General features: G+C 34.0%; 1 protein-coding gene across 2 annotated transcripts in view; it reads left to right on the top strand.

Moving 5' to 3' along the window:
* The window catches only part of Elk (Eag-like K[+] channel), a 322,370-nt gene extending 301,990 nt beyond the window's left edge, over nucleotides 1-20,380 (top strand). For both annotated transcript variants that reach the window (XM_074172321.1, XM_074172322.1), the window contains one exon: nucleotides 3,150-20,380. In XM_074172321.1, coding sequence (XP_074028422.1) covers nucleotides 3,150-3,734 — 585 coding nt within the window. In that variant the 3' untranslated portion in view covers nucleotides 3,735-20,380. The remainder of the gene's footprint in view (nucleotides 1-3,149) is intronic.
* The last annotated feature ends 711 nt before the right edge of the window (nucleotides 20,381-21,091 follow it).

Raw genomic sequence — 21,091 nt, 5'->3', positions numbered from 1 at the left:
TCTGAAAAGTCTCGAGCCCAACACATAGATAGGGCTAGTCTCATTGCATTCACCGCTTTTCAGTTAGTACTAACCTTAAAAAAGACTTAAAATTTCATGATTTCTACTCATAAGTTTTTGAGTTATTGTGCTTAGAATGACATTACTTTTGTTATTTTCAAAACAAAATTTCAAAAATAATTTTGTGTTTCAATTCAACACTGCTTCTTGGTGGGAAAAAATACCGTCCAAACGAATCAATGGCTTGAAAAGTGTTATGAGTACCCCGCTTATCAGAAACAACAACAAAACGTTGGTTTGCTGACTTTAAACGTGGTCGTTCAACAAAAGTGGTTTTGAATTGGTATAGCGGCGCTGAAATGATTGTGTGGCCCTTGATGGAGATTATGTTGATGAATAAAGTCAACTTCAAATGAGAAAAAAACACATTTTCTTTCTTTTTTATACATACACGATGTGTTACATCGAGTATGTACTATATTGGCCGTTTTTTCAGCTGATCCCACTTGTGCTAGCTCGAAAAAGGTAAGATCTATAATGTCGATAAAATTGGACAAAAGCTATCTATTTTGGAGAACTAGAACAATCTTTTTTCAGATCAAGAATATTAGTGGTTATTTTGGAAATATTCGCCAATGACTAGAATTGTTGAATTTCATTTTTTGGCCGTCAGTGACTAAAAAAAAACAGAAACTTTCACAATCGTGTCATATTTGTTATAGTCTAATATATAAACCAATTTGCAATGAAACATTTCGTTCATCAGATTTCACTATCAACTTAATATTTTAAAAAACGGACCCCTATTTTTTTTCATCTATTGTGAAGCCACTGTAATGACAAATTCTGCTATGTATTACAATAAATGTGTTTCACTAAGTTTTTCCCCAAAAACACATCATGGATATTCATGTAGTCCCAAGAAGGTAAAAACCAGTATATTGGAACTGAAAATTACATCATTTCCACACAAACTTGCAAGTGAGAGGTGAATGCTCATGCATTCCAGGGGTTTTGTATAGATATGATAGAACTGTTCAAAAGTCAATTTTCATGGAACATAAATGTTTGTTCCTGATTATTTCTGGCAAATAAAAATAGTGTAGAAATAATTCATGAAAGTACTGAAATGAATCGATTCGATCAACGTGAGCCATGAATCAACATAATATGTATATTTGCCAAATTTACTATCAAGTGCGTGAATACTCATTCAATTCGATTGAATTTGTGAGGGAAAAACCATTCATTTTCTCAATGATGAGAAAGTTGATATGCTCTTCGTAACGTGAGATGTTTGAGAAATGACACTGGATCTCTGGCTTCGTATAACGAATTACACCCAGAGAGACGTCAGCTATCCAGAACATATTTTCAATGCATAGAGAGAAATTTGCAGAATCACAGTTCATTTTGAACAACTTTCAGGTAAGAGTTGTACAGTAACTATACAGTAACTAATATTCGTATTGGAATTGAATCAGATATCATCAATATTGAGTAGTAGAAAGCCAAATATTTTTTTCGCAAAAATTCTACTTTATGTTTTTCCATAAATGTTGACGAGTCCGAACATGCTCTGCTATTCCTGTTTGGACTCATCAACATAACATCAAGTGGTATCAAGCTGAAATAATCCACAAGGAGGAACACTGGTTTACAAAAAAATTCAAAGAAGCCGCATATATGTTGTCTAACAACGCGTGAAGCCAAGTTAGCTTGAAAATACGCAACATATGGAAACCTATAATCAAGCGGAACACAACCAACTTCCGCCGAACGGTCAGCTTTCGCTAAAACCGATGAAGCGGAAAGAGGGGATAGCTGAAAGCACTCGAATAACCTATAAATAGTTAGATTTCGGATAAATAAGTCCAGTCATCACCCGAAGACGATTGTTGATACTAACAATTGAAACGTCGTGAAGTAGCTTGGCTTCTTGTGATGCACTGTTTGCAACCTTTGGTGTAGTAATGAATATTACTGGAGTTTTCTCCCAACACAAAACCGTTATTTTAACACTTCAATATGTGTTTCGATCACCAAGTGCTCATCTTCAAGAGGAAGATCAAACTGGCTTGGCTTGGAATCTTTCAATTTCTAATTTTTGTTTACTCATTAATAATTTTTAATTTTCATCTAGTGTTGAGTTTTTCATCGTTGCTTGTATTTTATTAATTATAATTTCAGTTTTTTTTGCTTGATATAATTGTAATTTTTCAGCCAATCTTTTTATTATTCTATAGATTCTTTCAGGGATTTCAAATCAATTTATATCATATTAGAAAATGAAAGTCCTAACTTATGAAATGCACACAACACCTTGCTCCCTCTTGTACAAAATGTGTGAGAAAATTGAATTATTACTGGAAGAATTCAACTTCCACAATGTCAATATAGCTGATATATTTCAATATATATGAAAAACCTTCGTATTTTTTCGATATTTTTTTATTTCAGACACATAACTTTCACTCAATCAGATTGTGATCAAATTGACTAATCATTAACATTGTCCTGTGAAATTTCGCTTGAGTTAAAAGTATTTGAATCTATTGTCGATAGTGAAATTGATATGAAATATGGTCTTATCTTATCTCAGACAAGAATTATTTCATCGAAGAATCATACCATTTTTAGATTTTATCAGGTATGATACAGGGTGATGACAAAATCGAAATGGCAACTGCAGGTTCCCCTATTTATTTTGATTACATTAAATATCTCCTCCAATCTATAGTTTTTCTCATTATATTTTCGCCATTTGTACTGATCTTTCAGATGAACCATTGGATTTAAATCTTGGATTTCTGAACCTTGTTCATCTTTCAATGAAACTATATCGATCCGCTTAAAAAAATAATTCATTAGGTACTTCTAGAAAAAGCTCACTTCCGAATTGAAATATGTCAGTTCCAATTTTCTGAGAATATAACATTAGTGAGAAGTGAAGATCTAAAACCTTCATTTCTCAAATAATTTTTCGTTCTCACATTGAAAGAGTTTTCAACTGAATAAAAAACTAGATTATACTTTCAATAATGTTTGGTATAACTTCAGTACATGATTGCCCTTCAAAATGTTTAAAAAAAATATCTTACCCATTGAAGAAGTATGTACATTTCTGCTTAATGCTTCATTCATTTCAGGTTCGGAATGCAATTCAAGCTCTTCAAGAAATGGCAACTCCATCACCTTGCAGTGGATCAGTTACTAATTATACCGTCCACTCCAATCCTAATATCGCTCACCTTCGTCACAGCACTTCACGTAACGGCATCCTAGCCAGAAGCAGTTCTCATCCACCGGAAATGTTTTGTTTTGAAGAACCACATCCTAGTAATTTTCCTTCTTTAACTAAGTATATGAATTCCGAAACTCAAACAGAATCCAGTAACGTATTAATTCGACAATTCATCTTGGAAAATCCCAGAAATGTCTTGGAAATCCTAGGATTAGACCCTGAGAAAATTCTCGGCACTGTTGATATAAGAAAGAGTCTAAGTGAACCCAATTATGACTTTCACTTGACAAATTCTCTGAACTTCTCTAGTTTTGTGGATGGTCGTGCGGATATGTGTTTAATAGATATGAATAAAGACGAATGTGATAACTCCAGAGAAGAAGAATATTCCTTTCTCTGGAATCGAGCTGACAGTGAACTTCGCAATTGTGGGACATTTAATACAAATTTTCCTGACAATCCGTTGAATAGATTTGGTAATAGTGAATGATACGTTCGACAAAAGCGTAACTGTGATTATGAAAACGATAAACCTAACTTTGATTGGGCAAGATCAGTCAAGCTAAGTGATGCGAATCAATCAAATTTTCACTTTTTTGGAAATAACACGTAGGAAACAGGGGGGTATTGTTCTCAATAGGATAATGCCAAAACTTGAAAAAACATGGACTCATTGAAGGTTTTCTGTGAAACAATAACTTATCTGTTTCAATTTCTGGTAATCAAACTAACAACTGGAAGCTACAATAATGACCAGTATTAAAATCATGAAAAAATATACTGAGGGATCCGATGCCAGCACATATGACAGACCCTCTTGTTCCAGATGAATGAAAGCAGTGGAGAGATGACAGTACAGTATAGTAACGAATAATACTTCATATTGTTACAAGCAACCCTTAATCTATATATTTCTTCTGAAATGGAATTCAATGAGCCATGTAACAGTTAACTTTCACCAACCGTCAATTATCTCGTACATTTATCAATCATATTTTGATTTCAAACACTCTTTACATTTCTTTTGATGATAGTTCAGAGCCTCCGAATACAAATAAAACTGAAAATAATGATTCCTATGAACTATTTCGTTCGATTATTTTTTTATTCAACAACAACAGATTTTGTTCGAATTCTCGAAATATGTGCCTGCCTGACGGGGCAGGCACGTATACGGAGACATTTTTATAATTGAATCAATTTGAATACGATACAAACTAGATCCTGAAGTGTTGTGAAAGTTCAGAGAAAAAAGCCGATATTCACTTGGGGTAGTTCAGTTCCGAGAATTTTTTATATTCAGATTCTAAAAAAAAAATCATTTCACGCTTTTTTCGTAAATCCTCTATTTCCCAAATTTATTTGATGCTGTTCATTATCATTATTGGCTCGTGATATTTCATTGCAAGAGAAAAACGTTTTTCAGAAAAAACATTCCATTGATGTGTAATAGAGATTGTCAATGTTACTCGGCAGCACGTCCAACCTGTATGTATGCTAATTTCTAGGTTTCGGACGGTATTTGAAGGGGGGTTAGGTATGGCAGGTAATGTGCCTGCTATGGTAGGTACGTGGGTTACTGAAAATTTCAAGGCACTAATTACAATTTTGACTAAATAATTTGGTTATTGAAGCCCTTGCTGTTTAATGAAATACAATTACTCAGCAATCCCCTACCCAACAATAATGAGTTGTTAAGATTTATTGAATGTATATTACTATATGAAAACGATATAGACAACTTAGTACATTAATAATGGTTCTTACCTTATATAAATTGGGGCTCTTGCAAAAGTACAAAAAAAACTATAGAGAATATACCTACCACCTATCACTTCTTTAGGAAAAAGATATTGGCCTTACTGACATCTCAACAACAGTATCATAACTATCACCATTATCATTATAATTATCAATTATTATTATTATTGCTTCCGTAATAAAAATTAGTGAAAGATTCAAAGTGTGAAAAAAGAAATCTCCTCTACGAGGTACTCATCCGTGGATGAACTTTTCCTTTCAACTAACTGCTCAGTTCTACATTCCCTTTAATAAACCACATTATATGTCATATGAAGGTCCAGAGAAAATTTTCCACTTTTCATGCTTGACAACAAGCAGCCATAAAGCAGAAAAAGCAATGATATAAAATATTGAGCAGTGGTCGAAAATGAATTGAATTGCATGGGTAACACGGTTATGAAAAATCTTTACCTCCGAGTGTTGAGTCTCCTAGCACATCAAAAACGATTTTTCCACCAAACGTTCAGCAGATACCGATTCAAATTTGATGTTCAACAATATTGAGCATACACGATACACCAGACATAACCATAAATAACGCCAATATTGTATTAGGCACCTTGAATGACTTATCCGTATCATACGATAACAATTTTGTTCTTCATACAGCCGATATTTATTCAATCTTTTAGCAAAATCTCCGCAGATCTTGTCTCGAATTCTCCGGTGTTTTTGTTCCGCGCGCAAAATGTATTCGTTTGACTTATTTATATGTTTAAAAAACCTGTTTAAAATCTGTTTTTCCGTTAATCAGCTGTCGCACCCCTACGAACGACAGCCCTCGGAAATCTGGTGCGAGCTAAGGATTAACGAGGTCTTACCTTTTAACGTGTGATTTCTAACATGGGTCAGACTAGGGCTTGAAACACCAACCAACACGACAGTCAATTCGAGTAAGTGAACAAAGCACCCACGTCGAACCGCCTGGTTACCGTCGTCGGAGACCCATATACGGGGTGATATTGAATAGGAAAATATCGTAACACATCTTTGACCATTTACTCTAGGAACGAACTGCTATACTGTAATATCTTTAATATGGACGTAACCCACCGAGCGTCCATCCTTGAACCTAACAAGTTCGTAAACATTAGAAGATATTTTTTTCTAACTTTGCACTTCATGCAAAGATGCGTCTATGACTCGTCGTCTATGACCTCATTGAAAATCTGCTGAAGTTCCCGTAAATGGCCTGCCAAACGATCTCTTCCTGAGAATAAAATGTATCCGTATCCATCTCCGTTCTTGATTCTATGAGCTTGTCCATCAATAATGAGTTCTCTGCCAAAATTCAAATAAACGGGAGTAGTCCCCTCACTTCATGTACTGTCATTCTGAGAACAAACTCTATTTTAGATAAATTCCTATCCCAGTCACGTCGATATTTATCGATGAATGATCTCAACATTGTTTCTGTTACTCTATTCACTGTTGGGTTAACATGTGGACTATTCGCAGCATTAAACACAATTTTGCAGTCATAGGATTTTACCATCTCAGTAAACGCACCTGATATTTATTGCCTGCCATAACCACAGATTATCCTTTCTGGAACTTCATGAATATGAAAAACGTCTTCTCGACATGTTTTATGACTGCCGAGCTGGTCGACGCTCTGAGGGGAAATAATAGAGCATACTTGGTGAAACAATCCACAACCACTAAAATATTCCTATTTTTGTTTCTCGTTAAGGGTAAGGGTCCTATGATATCGCTACAAATTACTTTCCGTTAGGTAACTGTTGGTCTGGTTTATGGGCTTTACACACTTCACAAGCTCTCACATACTTAACGGTATCTGAGTGCATTCCCGGCTACTAATACCTACTACTGATAAGCTTTAAAAATGCCTAAGTTGCCTGACAGATGATCGTCGTGACATTCTAGAAACACTGATGGCCGTAATGATTTGGAAATAATTAACTTCCAGTCCGATTCTTTATCATACGTCGGTGAACCAAAATTGACAAACTTGAGTATTTTGTCACCATGAATTTTGAATTTAGGATATTTAGTTTGTGACAATATTGTTTTGGTGCCGGTACTGGTACCTTTGGTTGAGGCACAGCACTGCTGGCCTTATCGAACTAGTCGTGCATAGCCTACCCAACGGATTCTGTAACTTGTGAAGCCATAACAATAAATAATGGTCGGAAATCACTTCAAAATGAGTACCTTGAGAATAGGCTCGATACATCTCTATTCCACATAGCACGGCCAAACATTCAAGCTCCTTGCTTCTTGTGGAGTTGAAGTCCGACTCGTATAAGAAATTAGTTCATCGCCATTTCAAATAATTTGACTCAGAACGTAACCTAGCCTAATTTGAGATGAATCGCATTGAAAAATTAATTCTCTCGAATTATCAGGGCATATTAAAATCGGGGACGATACCAAACATTGTTTAATATCGTTAAACGACTTATCGCATTCAACACTCCATGAAAATTTTACACTTTTCTCAGTTAATTTAGTAAGAGGGGACATTCGAGGTGCAAAATCACGTATAAAACGACGATAGCATAAATACCATATATTCAACATATTATCAACTTCATCATTGATTACTCTGTGCAGATACGGAATACATTTTAATATTTGAGTTTTATTGGCTCAACAGACCCGGTGTCGATTTTAAGCTTTATTCCCTTTGCGCATCCTAACCCGTTGCCTATCTTATCGAAAAACTCGCAAACCATATTGTCTACTCGCACTTTGCGTTCATAATCCGATATATCAAGCCCATGTAATTCGAGTATTACCTTAGATTTGTTCTAGAATTCCCAGCTATTTTTCACAAAATTTGAAATTAGGCCTATATTAGGGCAAAAATCTATTCCTAGTATAGTTGGAAATAACTTTGAACATACTTTCAATTCGTACCTTTTCAACTTCTAACTGAATAAACTTCAACCAAGATAACCAAGAATCGTTCGCTGGTTGCCGATTCATTGAATGATTCAGGGTAGAGATTTATCTGGAGCTCGACGCTGTCTTTCATTTTTTGACGTGCAAGGACATTCATATTTCGTTACTTCTGATTTTCCGCAGCGATAGCAAAATAACTCGTAGTTTTTTACATTTTGAGGTCTCACAATGGAAAAATATTTCTCAAAATCAGTATAAAAAAAATCAAAACATTAAGGTTTACCTCAGAATCAATTTTCCTTCATGCATGACTCACCATGTAGTTCTATGTATTTTATTCCTTACAGTAACTCGGAAATGGAAACTATAATAATGAGTTTCAAAAACAAAACGACAACAGATTTCTATGAAAATATTTGGAGGTTGTGCTAACTTGGCAAAAAACTTAACTACCCTGATCATTGAATCAGTAGAGGAAGATATTTTTCCAAACCAACTAAAAATTTCAAAAATCGTGCCAGTTTATAAAAAAAGGGATTCCACAGCTATGGAAAATCATCGTATCATATGTGTTCTGAGCTCTATCTCGAAAATAATGGAAAAAGCAGTTTACAACACAACGGTAAGTTCTTCACAACAAAATAATTTGATAAGTTCTTGCCAACACGGATTTCAAAAAAAAAATTCAATCGAAACAGTATCAGCATGATCCAATATATTTTTGATGGCATAAACAAAGGATACTATATAGTTGGTATATGCGCTAAGCCGAGCATTTGAAACATTCAACACGAAGTATTCAAGTAAAAAGCTCTATAAAATGGGTATAAGAGGGTCAATCAATAAGTATTTTGAATCTTATGTGAGTAACAGGAAATTAGTCGTTAAAGTCAACGACAATTATTCAGATCAATTTGATATGGATCTAGGAACCCCACAAGGAGGGGTGCTTTGACCACTATTATTTTTACTTTATATTAATGAACTACCCGAAAACATAAAAGAGGGTCGAGTTTTCATGTATGCCGATGACACAACAATCATTGTGACGTCCCCAGATCTGAATGAAATTGAAAATAAAACGAAACTAGTAATCAATGAATTCGAATGTTGATATAGAAACAATCATTCAATAAATAATAAAGATGGAACAACATTTATCCAGTTTTCAAGTAAGTATCAGCGCCCTCTCCAAATAAATTTAGGTTTCGAAACAACAGAATATACAAAATTCCTTAGAAAAGAACTTGACATTGTCTTCCAATAACCACATCGAATACTTGTGCACTTCTCTGAAAAAAACGTATTTTGCCTTCTTAACAATGAAGTCAAATTTTTTGGGACATAATATCTTGGATATATACTATGGTCAAGTGTATTCTAAGCTTAATATAAATATTACCATTTGGGGACACTAATCAGAAATAAATAGAATATTCATAATGCAAAAACGTTTCATTAGACCAATTTTTTATCTCAAATACAGAGAATCTTGTTAGAAGACATTCAGAGACAAAAAAATTTTCACAATACCATGTATTTATCTTTACAAAATATTAAGCTGCGTTCATGTATATTACCATCTGCTATAGTCTATTTCAAAAGAGTGTAGAGTAATAAAATCTCATTAAGTATTCAAAAGCGCTACAGGGTGATCCGTCAATAAATTCTGTCAACTTCCCTAGTCCGCATTGCAAAATTATGTCGTTTCATAAAGAGCAGGTAGGTATCACCCTGTTTTAAGGGATTTGTCCATTGTTATCGACGGATAAATACTGAGCCAGAGGCGCGCTAGTGGGATAATTGCCAAAAGAATATGCATTCATAAAAATTATATTAAAGGAAATAAAAATTTAATACAGCAGAACAGTGTTATTAAAAAAATATAAAATGTAACAATAAAATATATACGAACCGAAATCGGGAAATACTCACAAACACACACGAACGAACTTTACGTATTGAAACACTTGTGGGGACTTTAAATCAATTTATTCACAAAAACGACAAGAACTTTACTGGATACGTTGTTACAATTTGACACTTGAACAATACTAAAACTGTGAACTTCCCTTAACGTTTAACAACACTCTATTTATACCCTAATTGAATGTTCTAGAGATTACTAGGTACAATTTTCGAGAACCTTCCGAGAAAATAATTATTCAGACTACCCCTAATTCTAAACCCTAACCTAAGCAAAAGTGTCACTGTCACTGATACACTGGTCTCTGTCCAGATTGCTTATCCCGCTACAGTATATTTACAATTCAATTAAATTATTCTACATCAGTATAGTCTTCATCCGAAGAACTGTCATCATCCCCTGGTGTTATAATTATAGGGTCAACCACCTGATCGACCAAGTTGTCCAGTTCCCACATTTTATCTTCCTCTTTTAAAACATGCTGGATTGCTTTTTGCCAGTTTTCTGATGTGATTTCCATAATGGCTTGATCAAACAATACCTTGACATCTTTCATTTTAAATGTGGTATTGTGCCTTGCAACATATCCTTTAACTTGTGCCCATATAAGTTCTATAGGATTTAATTCGCAATGATATGGCGGTAGGCGCAGCACAGTTACTTTATACTTTTCTGCTACATCTTCTACGGCATATTTCATGAAGCGAGATTTATGTTGTTTTACTATGGCTAGTAGTTCCTTCTTTACTGAATTCGTCTCAAACTGAATACCTTTATTTGACAGCCAGTTAATAATTTCTTGCTTTCTCCAAGCTGAAGTTGGTACCTTCTCTAAGCGCCTTGAATGGTAGCTTGCATTATCCATAACCACGACCGAATCAGCTGAAAGAAATTTTAACATTTCCCCGAAGTAGTCTTCGAAGACATCCGAATTCATGTCCTCATGATAATCTCCCGTCCGGCACGACTCAAAGCTTAACAAACCTTCTTTTAAAAATCCGTCTTCGCTTCCAATGTGAGCAATTATAAGCCTCTTCCCTTTTCCCGAAGGCACTTTAATACCCGTCGAAAGGCCTTCTATGAAAGCTTGGCGAGAACTTGTTATATTTTTATCTTGCCACATTTTTTTGACTATATAACCTTCGTTTATCCACGTCTCATCAAGATAAAAAATTTCCTTTTGCTCTCTGCGGTACTGCTTTATAGTTGTCAAATATTTTCGTCTCCAGCAAACAATTTCATCACTTTCCAGTAATAGTGCCTTTCGATTGTGCTTTTCCCAGGCAAAATTCATACTTTTTAAAGTTTTCCATAAAAGTTTTCTGGATATCAAAGGAATATCGTTATCTTGGCTTATCTCGATAAATATTTTTTCAAGAGTGGGTATTTCCTTTTTAAAATAAAACGAATGAACTTTTCTTCGAATGTCACATTTGGTGTCTTCATCTAAGATTTTTATTGGTCTTCCTGATTTTCTCTTGCATGGACTTACCTGGCCTGATATCTTTCTTTCTCGCAATAATTTAAAAATCGTGGACTGTCCAATTCCAGTCATTCGGGCACATCGCTCTACACTTTCTTGCACAGACAAACTAGGGTGATCGTGTTTTATGCAATCATATACATTTAAAATTATAACTTTTTCGCAAACAGATAGCGGAGAATTTTTTACACTTCTTTTCTTTGGAGTAAATGTCCCCATTTTATAACTTTTTCACTATTTCTATATCACAATATCACTGTACGTTTAATTGGTGTAGTAACAATTACTATTATAACTCGAATGTTTAAGACACCATTACAATATATTTAAACCCTTTTTCTTAATTACCTGGGTTTAATAGGTATTGCATGATTGGTGGGCAGGGTCAAAAAGGGATTATTATAATGACATGGCACCTCGGAACTAAGTGTTAACCCTTTTTTGAGAAATCATGCTCAAGTATATGAACCCAAATTGCATATTAAATAAGTTTACAAGAACCACTAAAATTAATCTTAATCTTTTTTTAAGAAATTTTACTTACCTAAATACATGTAGGTACTTAGTTTTAGACCAAATTACTTCCCAAAAATGGCCTTTTATTATTATCTATGTCTGTAATTTTTAATTTACTTTAATTATTAAGTTTAATAATCCTAAGATTTGCCTACGCCCATGGACGACAACGAAATTCAGGCAAATTTTATGACACTTCATGATTTATTACTCTACACTCTTTTGAAATAGACTATAACAAGAAATGAGGAAATTGAGTGTGAGAAACGACTTCTATCAGGTAAAAATAAACCGTAATGAGTACAAAGGTTCGCCACTTTATGCCGGAGCTAAATATTTTAACTTATTACCACACAGCATCAGAAGTGAAACAAATTTTCTCAAATTCAAGAAAAAAGTCAAAGACTTTTTGGTAACAAGTTGTTTTTATTCCCTGAAAGAGTATGATAATAATATTGTTGTGTAACATGTGTTGTTATTGATATAAGTCATATTAGATAAAATATCTTTTGTAAAATGTGACGTGTCATATATACATTCTTGTATAAAAAGTGATGAATAAATTTGATTTGATTTGAAAAGGGGTGACCTTGTTCTTGAAAGTTCCAGCAATTTTCACTCTAAATTGCTACTGATCAACTAGATTCATCACTCGACTCTCAATTTTATCATAAGGTAAATCAGGCTCTAATAAATTAACAGAATGTCTGCCACCCACTCGATTTTCCGTATAGGAAGGATAAATTACGCGCAGATTATAACTTCTTACATAAACTTTTGAGACCGCTCACGCTACGGTAGTTCATTCCAGAATTCTGCGAATACTCTCCAGCTTTTCCAATTTCGTCAACGGTTTTGGAAGTTTATTAAACATATTCTCGCGAAACTCATCGACAGGTTCACAATTCCCTTGCCTACTACTTCGAATTCCCTCTGAAAAGTCTGTTTGGAAGCCCTCCAGAGTTTTACAAACTCTGCCCATGAATCTATACTGATACGCATGGCTCTATACCAACTATTAGATCTACCATCAAGAAGGTCAATTTTGCTGCTGAAAAGTACAGAGTTCGTAACCTCTCTTTTCACACGATACTCATCGAGGCATTACCACTTAAGTTCCTTGTACATCCGTGAATTTAAAATTTCATTTATGAACTGCATCACGATTGCCCCACGAGTGTTACTCGTAGCATCGTTGGCAACTGCAAAAACTGAATTATCAGCATTTAACTTTTCATCAAATTTTTCTTCAGTGATACCTAACTGTTCGATCAAATTAGAGACGCCTACTTTTAACGCGTCATCATCGGGATGAAGTCTATTTACACGTGCGTATGAATGTCTCAATTTTGTATCTACATATTGCGATTCACTTATGGTACTCGACTGGAAGCTATGACTGTGTACATATTTTCCAGGCGGTAGCCAGGCGTTTCGACGTGGGTGCTTTGTTCACTCACTCGAATTGACTGCCGTGTTGGTCGGTGGTTCAAGCCCTAGTCTGAACGATCGATTTTCACTTGCTATCGTTCAACCCGTATTAGGAATCACACGTTAAAAGGTAAGACCTCGTCAATCCTTAGCTCGCACAAGTTACGACTTCTGAGGGTTGTCGTTCGTAGGGGTGCGACAGCTGGTTAACGGAAAAACAGGTTTTTTTAGACATTTCCTATTAAAAATATCGATTTCTTGTGTCATGTCAGGTTCGAATATGGCTAGTTCTACTAATTGACCAAAAATTTCTGTTTGAATGAGTTCTTTCAACTGACTTCGCATAGAGCATACTGTTTCGGACTGAAACTCCAAAAATCCTCTAACACTCAAGTCATATTGCAACTCATCTCTCACTAATTTAAATAGATCCATTTTCGAAGTTACTGAACGCAAAAACTGATTTAAATGCATACGTTCGGCACACTCTAATGCAACAAAACAAATAAGTTTTAAGCTTCGCGATAAAATTTTGCACGAAAATCGTCAACGATCAATTTGATAGTTTATACACTGAGGAAAAATATCCACAATAAACTATAGGTATTTTAATATAATTTTACTAACAATGAAACATTGGCCCCACGTTCGGGCGCTAGTTTATCACGTCCAACCTGTATGTATGTTATGTTAATTTCCAGGTTTTGGACCGTATTTGAAGGGGGGTTGGGTAAGGCATTTTTGTTTGGTTGATGACATCCAAAAAATGTTATACACTTCCTTGGGGAGTTCCAAGCTCAAGAGAATATTCGTCTCATTTTGTGTTATCAATGTTCACAATAATTTTTCTATTCTCTAGGTAGGACCTTATCCAGCTATTTATTGGAGCATGTAAGTCAAGTTTATCGATTTTTTTTGTATCGAACGCCCGCGTCTAATCAAATGATAATCTGTTCCGTTAATCAGTTGTCGCCCCCATACGAACGACAACTCTCAGAAGTTGAAAAATTTGAGCGAGCAGACTAATTATTATGTTAAGATCCGAGGTGAACTGACCCTCGTGAACAATTTCCAATTCTGTTCTGGTTTTACGTTTCTTGGTGACTTCTTTAGTGAGAGTCCAAATTTCTTTGGATTTGTTGTTGGGATTTTTGATTTTAGTGTCATAAAACTTTTATTTTTTTCCTAAATATTCCTATCAACTTCACATTTTCTTCATATTTTTGAGAATTTCATTGTCAGTTTTTTACGTAGCCAGTCTAGTTGCTTTAGGCTATTCATATCATTGTGAAGTTTTCCCGGATGGAGTAGTTTAACCAAAGAATATTTTTCATTTTTTTCTTTTTTGGAGAAAGAGTTGTCAAAACACTACGAGAAATTAAGAAGAAAGTTGTGGAAACTATCATTAACGCTGTATTCATTAGGAATTTTCATCATAACTGCGGAAAGTAAAGTGTAAATTTTCATTTTCCACCTCCGGAGAATACTCCAAGGTGACATCAATGATATGGGCATGATGGTCCGTTATCCCGATATTCCTGGATTGAAATTCATTGCATCTGTTACCTCTGGTAAGTCGGTTGCAACAATATCAATACATGAGGGGCTTGTTTCATCATTACTTGATGTGAAAATTCTCGTGTAGTTATTTACCATTGCTGTCATCTTGAAGAAGCTGAAAATGTCCTTCAGAAGTTTCGCGTCCGTGCATGTGTTCACATCTGTAAAAATTACTTACAGCAGTATAACTGTCGATTTGTTCGGCTTGGGTCATGCAATATTCACAGAAACATATATAGGCTGTATGGTATTGCACCAACAATGGTTCAATAATATTTACCTTATTTGTTAAACATTGATTATTAAGACTAAAAACTAGCTACTTTGATAGGGAATTGCTATATAATTTTCAGGCTCACTGCACTGTTTGTATTCAATTCGTCTTGTTCTGAAGTGATTTCGTCCGAAACTTTCCATTTATAAATGTGAATTTTTGGACAGCGGCCTCATTAGGCCACATGGAGGACTCATCACTTCGTCTACATGCTTTACGGGAAAAGATAACCAAAAAGATGTAGTGTTTTTCCTCTTTTTGCGAAGTTTTCCGGTGAAGGAGATCTGAGGAGCTGTTTTTTAAGGAATTTGATTGACTCATCTGTCGACATGTCTGGGTGAATACGAGGAACGTGACGGTAACAGATTCTTTTAGGGAAGCCTGTGATTTATTGGTACCTATCACACCCATTTTGGTGGCCTGCTACGTTGTAATGCCTAATTACAACTGTACTCACTTCTGGTCGGGTGATTCCATTGTTTATATCATCATAGACTTTTTCAGTGGATGTGTTGGTATCCAGCAAATTCAATACAACACCATCTGGCGTTTGCGGGGAGATTCGGTTTGTTGATTTCGTGTGATAGTCTCTGGCTACCATATTCTTAACAACTTGACTGAACGATGTGATATTGTATGCAATATATGGTGGTTCAGGTCTCAGCTGAGAATTTGCATTTTCTACTTTGTTTATTGATTTCGATTTATTTATTCATTCTATCAGTTGCTCTCGTTCACTAGCCCTCTTCTTGATATGGTAAACCAATTTTTTTAATGAAACGAATTTTTTTTAATGATATATTTTCTCATACCAGTTTGTTCATTTCAAATAAGTCATCTCTATCTGGCTTGTTACTTCACGTATCACTCAAATTTGAAAGCAACTAAAAAATCTTGCACTTTACCGGTAATGATGATGTCCTTTAATTAATTTTTATTCAATTTATTCAACTTAACTCTAGCAGCCTGTTCTCCAGGCGTCGCTAATTTATTTGGATGTTATAACAAAAAACGTAAATTAGATGAAAGAGACAAACATACAATTGGAAATTACAAAGAACTATCAATGAAACAAAGAAACAAACATCATAATCGAAAACATTTCACCGAAAAATGTAACACATCAAAATTTTTATTAAAATAACTTTGTTTATGCACTCTGGGGACTTCAAAACATCAAATTGAATGTCAACAGACTGAATTACTTCTAAATTATCCTGCGATTTGAGCAGATCTGGATCACCGTTGACGTCATTCAACAATTCCTGAATGATACTCATGTGACGATTTTTTGGTCAAAATTCAGCAATTTCGGAAGGATAGTCGCTGCCACACGTTTTATGCAGAAAATTTATAAACAAAATGCATAGCATGAGTCAACCGATATGCCATCCTCAGCAACTTCTTTGATAGTTTTTTGGGAAATGAAGGTTTTGGCTTTCTAATTCTCCATCTTGATACCAAACATGTGGTAATCTTCAAAAAAAAAGAAGGAACCAATTAGATTCTAAAATCAACCCTAAATGAAGTTGAGTAGATCATGCAAAAAAGTAAATTTCAGACACAAACTGTTCCCAATTTCGCCAAAATCAATTGTGAGCAATGAGGCATATGTCCTCTTTTATGAACAGGAGGGAACGAAGCAGCACCTTTGATGTGTGTTTTTTTTTCTTCTTCCTCTCGAAACAGCTATTTTCATATAAACATTGAATTATACGAAAATAAAATACTTTCGAAATTTATATGAACGCTGAATTATACGAAAAACACTTTTCATTATTCCGTTTGTATTCCAAACATTCGTATGGAATCAAATCAGACATCATTCACAGGATTCCTACACAATACTCGTATAATAAATGAAAAAGGAAAAATTTCACTCACATGGAATACAAACGAAATAGGTTTTTCGTTTAATTCAGCATTTATATAGAAGTATTTATTTCGATAGTATTTTTTTTCATGTAATTCAATGTTTATCGATTGGTTCCTTCCTTTATTTGGGGGATTTCCACATTTTTTTAATCAAAACGGAGAAGTAGAAAATCAAAACCTTATTTTCCCAAAAATTAATTTCTTCTGAAAACATAGTCTCTCAAATTGCTTTAATAGTAATTCGACAATTCTCCATAACATTTTTTTTCACTTTCTCCACATTTTCGTCGGTTGTTAATGGTCTAGAACGTCCAGGGCGAGCGTCATAATTCTCATCTTCTAGACCTTCTGTAAAAATGTTGTATCACTTTTTAACATTTTTCTGACTCAGGATACAATCACCGTATGTCATTGTCAACATTTCAAGTATTCTTGAGCATGTTCTGTCATTTTTCAAATAAAATTCAATGTTAATTTTGCCGATAACGGAAAATCGCCGAACAAGCAAAACACCAATGAATGAAACGTGCTATTTGGCCCGAAACTGTCAACGTATATTCAAGACGGGTGTAGGTACTGATATAATAAAATGAAAAAATCGCTAATCGAATCTACGTAACCCGCGAAATTTAAACATTCATCAACTTTTTTGAACACACACACCACAAATTCTAGAACAAAAACTCTTTCGGAATGAACAATTTCATTCATACTGAGTTCAATCCCATGAAAATTATTAATATTAAGTACTCTAAACGGAAGGTGAATGATTTACTGTTCATCATATTCATATTTCTTGTATCCCTAGAATGTTGTTGATTGTCAACCCAGGGTTGCAAAATGTCAAACTTGTTTTTATCACTGTTGCAATATAAAATTATGATATTGAATCTAAATTTATGAACGATAACCAACGAATGAACTGAGAGCTCAGTAGATATGAAAATTGGTTATTGCACAAAAAAGCTAGTGATTTAATAAGCCAATGAGTTGATGACGTTAGATCTTTAGTCAAGTAATACAATTTCCTCAACAGTGCGTGTCTTCTGTACATCCCAAAATACCACACTATCAGGCTTCACCCCCAAATGCAAGAAATGAAACTCCAACTACGATTTGGATGGAAATGACAATACTGTTTCTTTAATGCTTTCCTTTTTCTAGTTTCATTCCGTGTCTCGGGTCTGGAACATTATCATATCTGGCGTCATGTGCATGTAACCGAGTGGGTATTCTACAAGGATGCGGTTTTTGCTCGAAAAAATACCAGAGCAAACATTGAAATAACTTATAGACCTTCAGAAATTAGTGTTTGTTGGTTGCCCTGTCTACTCTTTTGTTTGAATTTTTTTCGAAAAATATTTCATAGAATAAGACATTGGAAACTTCTCAGTTTCCGTGACTATTTCCTCTCTATATTGAAGAATATTTTCTTGTGGCCCTATTTTCAGAGTTTATGTCTCAAATTGATTAAAGAACGAGTGAAGTTCTGAATAAGGCAGAATATTGTCACCATTATTCTACCCATTAGAAATTATTTTTGAAATCACGACGGAGATATACTAATGTCAAGAGTCCTTGACATTTATAACAGATTTACGGCGGTAACAACAAACAAAATTGAAATAATAAATGCTCATATCAAATATTTTTGGAATGAACAAGTCCAAGATAAATATTGGGCAGGAATTGGAAACAGTATTCGAAAAGAAGGGGAAACTTACACAGATCATTTCACACATTGTGGCTCTCTAGCTGAACACTTAGAACCTCGAATCACAGTAAAGAAACTTATTAAAAAATTGGTAGACATTTTCCACCGAGAGTATTGGCTGTTCTTATTGGGGTAAATGACTCAGAACTTGTTCTTGACAGGTTAAAAAAAGTAGACTATCATTCGCAATAATTATTTTCTACTATTTCTCTCCGACGAAATTTTCATTGAGTAAACTACTGCAAAAAGCATTGCTACTTTCCAGCTCAATGGAAAAGTTGAGCCTTATGAATATTTGCGTAAATCTGCTTGTTAGTTTGTTTTGTATTTGCTGGTCTTCTTTTGGGCACAAAAATACATTATACCTTGAATTATTCATTATTTGAAACTTTCCAATTAACACTGACGTCAATTCAAACATTGATTTTTCATATGTACAATTGTGTACGACGAACGTCTTTATTTAGTGTGGCTCAGGCAGCTCAAGCTTCGAGTTTCGACAACTGTTATAAATAATAAAAAAATAACACAGTGTTTCCCATTTTTTTGCTAGCCTCACCCACCTTCAATAATAAAACCCTGAGATTCTTCGTTTTGTCTCATCTAGCTCATGATACAAAATTTTTTGGAAGTTCCACTCATATTTTTCAGAATTAGGTCAAAACATCACAATTGTCAAGTCAGTATACACAATTACCCAACTTTTTCTACCACAGTGAGATTCAATATAAACATATGATTCAATGGTTTATTCAAAAATTGCAGTGATTTGGAAATATATGATAGTTTTGAAAGGCAGAAAAGTTTTTTGGGAGGGTTGAGTATTTTGTAATTTTATCAGAAAAATTCATTTTCTCGTGGCGTATGCATCTCTCCTCTTGGGCTGATAACTAAATTATCAAAATTGAATACGAGGTTTCCAGTTCAAATATTCAAATTATTTTTTGTTCGGAAGGAATCAGAGATGAGCTCTCTTTTGAAGATGATCAACCGCCGCTGAATTATCAATAAAAGGTGAAACTTTTCACTTTTCCCAATCACCAGACGCGTTCCTGCAACAAAATTGGCATATTCAGGAGATGAAAACACTAATATTATTCTCACTTCCTGAGAAAAGAGTATTATACTTTGGGTGACAGGGAAAGTATTTGTTATGGAAGCTACATTTTTATCAGTCCTTGTACTCATAGCAAGGATCAGAAATTATATGAACGAATATTTTTGTAATTCAACAACAATTCTGTTTTCCTTTATCTGAGTGATGGAAATTAATGGAAAAGTATATAATAATGTATCGGAATCATATCGATTATTCTTTTAAATATTTTCGTTTCAATTTTAATCATGTGAAAAGTATTAATCATTTCTATAAATAGAAAAAGATGTGTGGTATTTTCCAGTGAAATTTTGTATTTCTATAATCTTTTCATCACATCATTCCAAATGTTTTCAAAAAATTATGTGTGCATATCATTGTGATCTTTCAAATGTAGTGCCTCTATTGTGATCATATCACTCATGTGAACTGGTAAAAACAATCAAAGAAAAATTCAATTCACTACATTTTCCGAATGTTGATATTCATAATCTTTGAAAATAGATTATATATTTGTATATTTTACTGTGTTTAGGGGAACTATTGTATATAAAAACTTTATTATTTATAATTAAACTATTGAAGACTTTCAACGACCCTTATTTCTCACCGTCTCATCAGTAAGTTGTGTGAAAACCCCGATGAATTATTCCATAGGTAAGTACATAAAAAATCATTCATTGGTGGAATACCTCTAAGGATTCATGAAAATAGCATTATTCATCTGCAATTTGATGATTATAAGTATTTCATTCATAGTTTTTCGAGGGGAAGTTCCCATTTATATTTTTTTTTTGTGAAAATCATGATGACATACTTCCAGGAGCCTAATGTTGATGGGATATGTCATAAGTGTAGTTAAGTTATAAACATGCATACCTACAAATAAACATACAAAGGTATAAACAAACATATAAATAAAATTCTAGGTCTAGATAGAATGCAAGTAAACTAGGTTTCACAATAAAAATAATGTTGTCCAGGTATCATATAAAATCCTATGTATATATATATATATATATATATATATATATATATATATATATATATATATATATATATATATATATATATGACACATATACGTCATATATGTCAAAAAAAACTTTCACCGTGAAAAAATTGTTTTTTTTTCACTGTCGAAATAATTCACAATTCATAACAATAAGAGAGACCCACAGAATTTGCATTTTGGCCAGTTTTCATCGAAATAAGGAAAATATTCGCATTTGAAGAAATTTTCTGACGACTGTCATATTTTAAAATGAGTTCGTCAAATTCAGGAAGTGAAAAAATCATT

This window comes from Leptinotarsa decemlineata, unplaced genomic scaffold, assembly GCF_025532065.1.
Source record: "Leptinotarsa decemlineata unplaced genomic scaffold, Ldec_3_MD MMD2_tig00000090_RagTag_RagTag, whole genome shotgun sequence".
NCBI classification, from domain to species: Eukaryota; Metazoa; Arthropoda; class Insecta; order Coleoptera; family Chrysomelidae; genus Leptinotarsa; species Leptinotarsa decemlineata.
This window is presented reverse-complemented; position numbering and strand designations above follow the sequence as displayed.